Source organism: Quercus lobata, chromosome 10, assembly GCF_001633185.2.
Source record: "Quercus lobata isolate SW786 chromosome 10, ValleyOak3.0 Primary Assembly, whole genome shotgun sequence".
NCBI lineage: Eukaryota > Viridiplantae > Streptophyta > Magnoliopsida > Fagales > Fagaceae > Quercus > Quercus lobata.
The window spans coordinates 43,243,604-43,254,323 of record NC_044913.1 but is presented as its reverse complement, the minus strand read 5'-3'; the positions used below and the strand labels follow the sequence as shown (position 1 = coordinate 43,254,323).

The 10,720-nt window shown below is 36.6% G+C and overlaps 1 protein-coding gene across 1 annotated transcript; it reads right to left on the bottom strand.

The window, feature by feature from the left end:
* Positions 1–6,714: 6,714 nt before the first annotated feature.
* Positions 6,715–10,369, bottom strand: LOC115962999 (probable LRR receptor-like serine/threonine-protein kinase At3g47570). The gene is made up of 3 exons (XM_031081881.1): positions 7,552–10,369; positions 7,026–7,424; positions 6,715–6,935 (listed from the first exon to the last, which is right to left on the bottom strand). The coding sequence occupies exons 1-2, from the start codon at positions 10,298–10,300 to the stop codon at positions 7,051–7,053; spliced, it is 3,123 nt and encodes a 1,040-aa protein (XP_030937741.1). The 5' UTR covers positions 10,301–10,369; the 3' UTR covers positions 6,715–6,935; positions 7,026–7,050.
* Positions 10,370–10,720: the final 351 nt, after the last annotated feature.

Sequence of the window (10,720 nt, the reverse complement as noted above, 5' to 3'; positions counted from 1 at the left end):
GGAAGAGGCATAAAGCAGACAAATGTGATAGACATGGCAAGCATAGAAACAAGGATGCAAGTAAACAAGCAAGAAAGCAAACAAACAAGCGAAAGGGAAAACAAGAAAGAAAGCAAACAAAAGGAGGTGTCCATGAGGGACAAATGTAGGTTTGAATTGGGTGTCCATAGCTTCATTGTGTTGAAGTATGAACGACACACTAGCAAGCAAGACTCATGCATGGAAATATAAGCAAGTGTGTAAGGATGCACATAAAGCCAACGAGTGGCACAAACAAGCATATCATTGCACGGAGCAGAAAAGGGAAGGGTACACAAGAAGCAACCCTACATTCGGAGATGCCTCCTAAATGGTTACATCCGAACAAGGCCTCACTAGCATCGGGTGTAACCAAACAAGATCAAGCCCGCGGAGGACGTCAAGCATGGTAAAGTCTAAAACTAGAGAGACTAACACAAACATAAAGCACAGAAGCAAGCAAGCATAGACATGCAAATAAGGGTGATCCAAACCCTTTGATATGGGCCAAGGTGTATGGACGACGACAAAGACCATAGGGTCTAGATCAGGTCTGAACCGATAGGCCAAAACACAAGAAGATGTGACAAAAGGAACAAAAGGGCTACAATAGCACATGGCATGATAAACATAACCTAAGTCTAGGCACACGAACATGGCATGGAGCGCACAAGCACATGAAAAATAGCATAAAACATGTAGAGAACATAGAAGCAAGGAAACAAGCATGTAGGTCTAAGCATGTGGATGTAAGCATAAAAGCATAGAAGATCACAAATCCGAGTATACAAGCATATGAAGGCATAGACATAGGCATAGGAGCATAGAACATGCATACAAACATGTAGATCTAAGTAAGGCATAACCATAGACATGATATCAAGTATGTGATCATGTAGATCTAAGCATAGATGAGGTTAGAAGCATGGAAGCAAGCACATGAGTATGTAAACCTAGACATGGCATGCAAACATCACACAAGGTGCAAATCAATTATTCTAAATGAAGGTAAGGAAAAAGTGTGGATTTAAAGATAATTAAAAGACCTTGGAAGTTGTTTGAATGCCTTCAAACAACTTCCAAAGGGTTCAGGAGCCTCTTTGTGATTTTTGAAATGATTGAGGGTTTTATTGCAATTTTGGAAAGACTTGGGGTCAAGATGTAATTTTATGGAAAAAATCGGGGTCAAAATATGAATATTGAAAAGTTCTAGGTCAAAAAGCAATTTTTGAGGAAGACCGAGGTCAAAATATGATTTTGGGAATTTTTGGATTAAAACATGATTTTTGGGAATTTTGGGATTAAAACATGATTTTGAGAATTTATGAATTAATATGAAAATATAGGAAAAAACAAATTAGATGCAAACAAGATGAAGTGAATTAAAATGCAAACATAGCGAAAATATGTGAATATGTAAATATGGGAAAAGGGATTAAAAAGATGTAACAAAAATACATAATAGCAAATAAAGAAAAGATGGCATTTTATTAAAGAAAAGAAAACATGCATGGACCCTTTTATTTAAAAGGTGGGCTGAATATATTTAAAACAAGATATAGGTTTAAAACCAAAGTGGGCTGAAAGTTTGATGAGCATGTGGGTTCAAAATTAAAGTGTGGAGGCCTGGGTCGAATGCTAAGCCTTAAAACAAATTGGGGTTTAACCTTTCTAAACCTTAGCCGTCCACCTCACTCTCTAGAATCTTCATGGCCGACCCTTCAAGCTCCCACTTTGAACGTCAATGCCACCACAATAAATCGCACCGAGCCCTCTCTCTCACTCTAAACCCGAGCTCTGTCTTTAACCTCTGAAGCTCCCATGGCTGAAGCCCAAGCTTCCACTATCTCTGATCCTCATCACCACCACAGACGGTGGTTCCATATCTCGATCGCTTTAAATCCGAGCCAAAACAACACCTATCTCTAATTTCTACTCTCCTACTCTCTCAACCTCAAAACCCACTTCTGATCTACCACCTATGATGGCACTAGAGGGCGCGTGACTTAGCAAAACTAGAGTGTAGAGGCTAAGGTAGTCTCGGGTCAGCCAAACACTGAGGCAATGGTGGCGCGTGGGCTCTGTGGCCTGTGGTGTCTCTAAGTCCAGCACCTGCTTCAGACTCCGGACTTGGAGCCAAAGCAGGTGCTGGACTTAGAGACATCACAGGCCCCTCTGTCTTTTTAATTCTTGTGATTTTCAAGTAATGATATTCAACATTTTTATTAAGGCGGTCAAAATAGGTTAGTTTATTATAATTGGGTCTAGTTAATATATGTCTTTAGGGTATACATTAACAAATCCGTTTTTGAAAAAAATTTATCAGGAATTGAAAAAGCTGTCAAAATTTCTTCAACTCTCAACAAAATTTTTTCCAAAAATGGTATACTATTGTGTGCCCTTAGGGCACACGATAGTAAAATCCATTATAATTTTATTTTGCAAGTATATATAAATATTTTTTGTTAGTCAAGGTGGCCCTATGACCTCCCTAAGTTAAACATGGAGCCGCCATTGGGTCTATAATCGAGCCAAGGTATTAAAAGACAGCCTTGTTTATTCATTTTATTTTAAACACTAGTAGAGCTCAAGCTCATTATCAAACAAAAAAACTTGATTCATTTTTTTGTTAAAATTTTTTTAAGCTCGAGCTTGTGCACAAATTACTTTTACCCCATCACAAATTTATGAATAATATTGCGAAAAAGTTTTTCTCTGAAAGATCTCTATCTAGTAGCTTCTATATAGAATTTGAGGGAAGGGAAGGAAACTTTTCTAGGAGGGGAAAGTTTTTGTAATTTAAAAAGAAAATATATATATATATATAAATAAAGAGGTAAGGAAATTTTTGTACAAAAAGAAAATATGAAAAAAAAGGGTTAAAGAATATGTTCAATTTTTTTTTAATATGAAAAAAATATACGGGTCATATAGAACTAATCGACCCATCAAAAACCAATAAAGACTATCTTTTGTATCATATAAAAACATACGGGTCAAATCAAATTAACTCCAAATTTTATAATTTAATCATTACAATCATAGGCCAACTTGCAAAATATAATTGAATTCTTGACTAATATAATATGATTTTGAAATTACATGTATGGTACCTACTTCTTGCAGATGTGATTTGCGTTGATATAACCAAATCAAACATCCATCTATTATTTGAGCTATAACTTTAAAGAAAAATATATTAATGAGAATGGGAAGCAAGTGGAAAATACTACCTATTATTGGCTGAAAATACTAAAACTGCAAATGAAATTACATAGTTAACTTTCCAAGCATAATACTCAGGTTCATAGAATCCGGATATAAGACAAGGTATAAGAAACAAGAACACTCCTTGTTCAATAAACCAATAGCATGCTTATCTAGTATGCCATTGAAGATGGAGTACGTTCATGTGTCCACTAAGAATGGGTATTTCTATCGGCATTTTAATTTCCTGCTACTATGTTTTGGGAGAATCGGTTTGAGAGGAACATGGCACATTCTCATCAACACGTTAGATAAAGTTTATGTGAATAACAACCTATTTTAATCAACGAAAAATCTTTGGCTACAAACTTGATTGTAGCATTAGGCTTCAAACTACTTTAAAAAGCTGAAATGTGTACTTTGTACATGACTCACTTGTTGGTTGGCTAAGTGTGGTTAAGAGCATCTTTAACAATTTCTCTAAATTTATATACTGTTTGAAGAATGAATAGTAACTTTTTCCTTTTACCTATTTACTTTTTCAAATACACTTTCCAACAGACTCTCTATATTTTTCTCTATCCTATTAAAATATTATTTCTTTATTCTTTTGTTAACATTTCTTCATTCATTCCTAATGTATATATTTTACAAATTCCAAACAACATTAATAATTATATATGTTTTTTTAATGAGAAATGTTGTGTCGATAACATTTTTTCACAATATTTTCACTACAAAATCTTATGTGGTAAGTTGTTACCAGTTCTAATTTGAAACCATCATTTAAATTATTTTTTTACTCACTAATATCAACTAATAACAATCTGTTACTTAAAAATTATTGTGAAAGTATTGTAAAAATATAGTGTAACATTTCTCAATTTTAGTTTCTTATTCTTTGTATTATTTTTCCTTTCTTTCTTCAGTTTTTTTTTTTTTTTTCATCCATACGTTTTTTTTTTTTTTTCTCTTGTTTTCTCTCCTCCACACACGTACACCTACCCCTATCTCTATCTTCACTTTTGTTTTACTTTTTGTTTTTCAAGTTCTTGATCACCAGAACATATCTCTAGCTCTCCCTCTCCCTCTTTCTTTCTCTCTCTCTCTTACACACACAAATCTCTATCCCTCTATCTCACACAAACAAATTCTCTCTCTCTCTCTCTCTCTCTCTCTCTCATACACACATAGATCATCAATAGAGAACAAAGACTAGAGAGAGATGGCCTTTTAAATCCACGTTCATGCATGCCGATCGTCCTCCTCCCTACTTCTAGGAACATGCAACTTAATCAGCATATGGGTCAGATTGGTGTTCTACATGTTTTTTTTTTTTTTTTTTTGGGTTTTTGTTTGATTAGTTTTATTTTATAAGAAAAATTGTATTTTCTCTTTGTTTTGATTGTGTCTCCCTTTTGAGTTCAGAGACAATTGAGAGAGAAAAAAAAATTTGGGATGAGTTTGTAGCAGTTATAAATATTAAGTAAAAACTGAATATTTTAATTGATTCGTTGAATTTTTTATTCTCATAAATTATTTTGCTAATGAACAGTAAGTCATTAGACCAAGAAAGCCACTGTTCATTAGCAAACAATATTTTGCTCATAAACAGTGATTTAGAGAGACTATTGGAGTAATCTTTTGTGGGTTTACTCTCCAAATTTTGGGTTTAAAGAGCTTCTTGGAGATGCTCTAAGTGAGTTGTGTGCATTGCCCTTGAAAAGTACACATACCAACTTTTGAGAATGGTTTGTAGTCTAAAGCTCTAACCAAGTTTATAGCCAAATTTGTCCTTAATCTAATGCATTATTTGGCATACCTGATTCTAGGATCATATACAAACTCATCTTACTCGACATGCAGAAACATGGATCTTATGGAGCTTCTTAGAAAAGTCGTGTATAAAATAGATTGTCTTTAATTTAATGGTTCTCGACCATGATTAGGTCACTCCAAATTTTGCAATTTTGTCTTATCACTAGAAGAATAGAATTAACTCCTTAAGAGCATCCGCAGCCCAACTTGCAAATGGCATATGTAACAACATTTTAGCATTCACAGCCTAATTTCCCCCAGCAACCCGTATTGCAAATGCATCCTATTGCAAAAAAATTTGCAATTGTGCTACAGTGCGATTCTACATTTAGAATCGCACTGTAGCTCAATTGTAAAACAAAAAACATTATTTTATTCACCCACTGACTGAAAGCTCTCTTCTCAACACTCTCTCTTTCATTTCTGTGTCTTTCTCTTTTCTCTCTTCCTTTTGTTCTAGAGCTGCTCTCCCCTCTCCTCAAACCCAAACCTCCATTTTTCTCAAACCCAAAACCCCGTGTGGTAATGGTGGTAGCGGCAGAGGTAGGCGTGGATCCTCCAATACGACGCCGTCTTCCCTGTAGCGGCGGCCTGGGTTGTGTGGCAGTGGTGGCGAAGTGGGTCTGGGTCGGTGGTCTGTGGTGGGTTGATCTGTGATGTGGCACGGCGGTGGCAGTGGATGTGGGTATTCGGTGGTAGTGAGTAGTGGGATTTTGGGTCTGTCTTTGCACGGCGGCGGCATGGTGGGAGTGGGTTTTGGGTCAGTCCTTGCACAAAGACTCATTTCTGGTGGTGGTTTCTATGGTGGTGCTATGGAGTTTGGGTTTGGGTTTTAGATTTGTTGTGATTTGCTTGTTTGATTTGGGTGATTTTAGTATGGATTTTTCGTTGTGATTTTGCTGGGGTGGTAGGTGGTGCAGCAGTGGTGTTATTGATGGTGGTGATGGCAGCTTGTGAGATCGGCGTGGGGTTGATGGTCTAGTAGTTTTTGGGATGGGTTTTGGCCGTGGGTATGGGTTGTTTTGGTCATGTGTCTGGTGGTCTGCTTGTGAGATCGGCGTGGGGTTGATGGTCTAGTAGTTTTGGTGATGGGTTTTGGCCGTGGGTATGGGTGGCGATGGGTATGGTTGGTCAGGTTCATGGTGGTGGGTATGGGTTTGCTAGAGGTTGAGGCCGGTGGTAGAGGTTGAGGAAGAAAGAGAGGAAAAGGAAGAGAAAAAGAGAAATAGTAAAAAAAGATTAAAAAAGAATATTTAAATAAAATGGAAAAAAAATAGAGTTTTGGGATGTTGGGTGTATTATAAAATGGTATGGTATATTTAATAAAGTAACTTTTTGAGATGGTAAAATAGGATAGAATGGCATTTCGGGTTGTGGATGCTCTAACAGATTTGACTAGACAACAGGATCTTGGAAGAACACGAATGGAACCTATTACTCCTTATTCTATCTTGTCAGGCATTGTTATCACGTGATTACTTTTGTTCTTGAAAATTGGGTAACCATAGCATGGATATATGTGATTTGCATTAATATAAACAAATCATCAATCCTTCTATTATTTAACCTCAACCTTTGAAGAAAAATGTATTGATGAGGAATTGGTGGCAAGTGGGAAATACATCTTATTATTTGCTTGAATATATTACAACTACAAATTAAATTAAATAGTTAATTTTCAAAGCATAATATCAATAGAATTAAACATAGATACAAGTTTGAGGGAAATTATTTTGAGTTACTCACAAACGTATAAAACACAAATATAAGACAAGGTATAAGAAACATGTAGAACACTCCTTATGCAATAAACCATGACCATGCTTATCTAGTATGCTAGAAGAATCTCTCCATCCATTGCAAAACTTTGAAGGATCGTAGACCTTATGGGCCTGCGATACAACATAAAGAGGAAAATAGCAAAGTAAGTAAATTATTTAATTAATACCAACATTAAGAGGGTGAAAATTATGATTTTTGACCTTCCATGTAGTCAAACATGTTGCATTAACTACTGGAGCCAAGAAGAATGTCCCTGACCAAATGCAGCTCAGAAATGGCCTTGCTAATGTCCCATCGTTCTTGTGGCAAATCCACAGAGCATGCCACTCCAACCTTGACCATGGATATCAAACACTCCTCTTTCCTATTTGTAGGGCTAAAATTATGATTATCAATCACTTCATCAACATTATTTAAAAGCTTTGAGTCAACAATCTCCATTACACAATTAGGGAAGGCCATGCTAGCATAACGATGAAGGCTAAAGCCTCCCTCAAACATGTGATTTGTGGGCCTTTTTCCTGTTATCATCTCTAACAATAGGATTCCATAGCTGTAGACATCCCCTTTGTTTGACAGCTCACTTCCTAGACCGTACTCTGTCATTCAGGATATTTGACATAAATAATACATTCACATGACAATTAGGGATCTAAAATTAATGTAATCATGGTTAATGTGGTAAAGCATATATTAACAATTAAAAGACCAGTAAATTTTTGTTACCTGGAGGAATGTACCCGATTGTTCCCTTTATTCCAATTGAGCTGCTTTGTTTTGGAATTGTAAGTTTTGAAAGAAGTTTTGCAAGCCCAAAATCTCCAACATGAGCTGTCATATCATAATCAAAAAGAATGTTACTTGGCTTTAGATCACAATGAACAACTGGCACTGGGCAATGGTGGTGTAGGTAATCGAGTGCACATGCAACATCAATGGCAATATTTGTTCTTTGAAGAAGGTTCAAATTTTGTATCTCTGCTTGCTCGGTATCTGTTTCCAAATCCATATGTAACCATTTTTCTAGACTTCCATTTGGCATGAACTCATAAACTAGAGCCTTAAAATCATTTCCTTGAAAATCCACACTTGAGCAGGAAGTTATTATCTTCACAAGATTCCGGTGACGAATATTTTTCAAGGCGTCACACTCAGAGATGAAGCTCCTAAAAGCTCCTTGACGTTGAAGATTTAGTACCTTGACTGCAACAATTGACCCATCTTCACCAAGGATGCCTATATACACTGAACCAAAACTACCCGCACCAATCAAATTTGTTAATGAGAACCCATCTGTTGCTTTGAGAAGCATTTGGTAAGACACTTTCAAAAGCGACTTTCTCAAGGTAGATCCTGAAGACTCATCTTTTCTTATATTTTTGCACCAATAAAATAAGAAAAAAGACACTGTGGCAACTACAAGGAGCACACATGCCACTGAGATTACAATTGTGAGTGTGAGAGACCACTTCGTTTTCTTCTCTTTTTTAGTTAAGCAACTAGGCAACATGAGTTTTGATATGCCCCCACAAAGCCTGATATTTCCGACAACTGATATTGAGTTAGCATTTGCAAACACTCCTTTTGTTGGAACCTCTCCCTGAAAATCATTGAAGGATAAATTCAAATTCTTGAGGGAGAGTTTTTCCAAGAAATTTGGAATTTGACTAGAGAAGTTATTCCGAGAAAGATCCATGACTTGAATACCTCTCAAAGAACTCAGGGATGTTGGAATTTCTCCTTGAAATAAATTACCCTCCACATAAAGGTACTCAAGGCTTATGCAAGAGCCTAAGCTGCTTGGAATTTTACCAGACAATTTGTTCTCAGATAAGTTCAACATTGCTAAATGGACTAACTTGCCGACTTCTGATGGTAGTGATCCAACGAAAAAGTTTTGTGCTAAATTGAGTCCAATTGACAGCATGGAAATTGCAAAGAGTTGCTTTGGAATGGTACCATTGAGATTGTTTTGAGAAAGATCTAGCAACAACAAATTTTGACACTTTTCTATACTTGATGGGATAGTTCCTTGCAATTTGTTATTATTTAAGGACAGTTCATTTAACAATGATAGGTTTCCAAGGGTAATTGGTAACCTTCCTGAGAGCCTATTGTTACTCAAAGAAAATCGTTGTAACTTTTGAAGATTACCAATATCACTTGGTATTATCCCTGTAAATTTGTTGCCATCCATATATAAGTTGTTCAAGTTAACTAGGTTGCCTATCCCTGAAGGGATCTCTCCAAAAATAAGATTATGGTCAATCGCAAAAAATGTAAGCTGGGTAGAAAAATTTCCCAAAACATTAGGCAATGTACCTTCAAATTGATTCGCATCGAGAGTCAGCTTCTGCAAACTGCTACAATTGGCTAGAGATTGAAAAAAATTCATTTCATCGTCATCTCCGCTTCCCAAATTATTTCCATGAATAAATAAAAACTTCAAATGTTGTAAACCTCCAAAATTGACTGATAATTTCCCCGTAAAGTTGTTCTCATTAGCTTCCAACCAACTTAACTCTGAAGCATTAGATAATGAGATCGGAAGAGGTCCAGTAAATTTGTTTTGATAAATTTGAAACCACTGGAGATGAGGAAGGGTGAGGAATAAGTCTGCAGGAAGGCTTCCACTAAGATCATTTCTGGGGAATGACAAAGTAACAAGAGACGAAAGATTATATAAAGATGGAGGGATCAAACCAGAGAGTTCGTTTGACATTAGCCCAAGTGAATTTAAGCTTCTCAATTGACCCAAGGCATCTGGAATGTGTCCTCCCAAGGCATTATAGGCTGCAGAAAAAACTTGGAGAGAGCTTAAGTTTCCAATGAAAGGTGGGATTCCTCCTGTGAGATTGTTGTTGCGAACAGCAAGAAACTCCAGCTCTGACAAAGAAGCAAGCTCCTTTGGGATTGACCCTGAAAGGTTATTTTTACCAACTGCAAGAGATTTAAGTTTGGAGCAATGGGAAAGGTTTGCAGGAATTTTCCCTTGGAAGGAGTTAATAGACAGGCCCAATACTCGCAACCTGAGTAGACGACCAACTTCATCTACGATTTGGCCTCCAATGGTGTTGTTGTAGAGCTGGATTACCCTAATGAAGCTGAGGTTGCCTATGAATGGAGACAAGGAACCCACCAAACCTCTGGAACTCAGATCTAATACAATGACTCTTCTATGCTTGTGGCCGCATGTAACACCTTCCCACTCGCAGAAATGGAGGGAATCATTCCATGAGCTCAAAATGTTTACAGGGTCATGTGTTATCTGCTTTTTGAAGGCCAACAAAGCTTGATGATCCGTCTCATTCCCACCAAAATAACTGAAGGTGGAAGTACTACTACCAGCAAAAATAGTAGGAGTTTTTACATGCAGGAGTGCAATGAACAAGAGAAGGATGGCTTGGAAGTGAATTGGACACAATAGTCTGAGACTCATTGCTGCAAGTGAAAATCCTCTTCCTTGCTTTTTCATTTCCGATGTGCAAAATTTAGGTTCGCTTAATAAAATAGGGCGTCACTTCTATAGAGGCCTAGACCTTTTTTTGTGGGTATGATTGATGCCTTACTTGCGCTTGACAAGATAAGGAGCGAGTCTATTTAGTGCAAATGCAGGTGCACCATGGTTTAATTGATGATGACAAAATAGGTCTCTATTAGTATTTATGCCACCGTACTACAAGCCCCACCCGTTGACGTAGCTAAATTCAATTATTTGCAGATGTACTTTTCCCAGGTAAGTTGTCATGTCATTTTTTTTTTTTTTTAATGATATTTTGTTTTAAACTACTATGTTTTAACATAATTTTCTGATGAATACATCAAATAAATTGTTTTCCCAGTTGAAGCATGAACACTTGTTTACTTTTGCATGAAATATTTGATAATAAATTTT

Coding starts and splice junctions, on each gene's coding strand:
- LOC115962999 (XM_031081881.1), bottom strand. CDS start 10,300: ATGAAAAAGCAAGGAAGAGGATTTTCACTTGCAGCAATGAGTCTCAGA. Junction 7,425..7,551: donor AATCGGGTACATTCCTCCAG/GTAACAAAAATT, acceptor CCTGAATGACAG/AGTACGGTCTAGGAAGTGAG.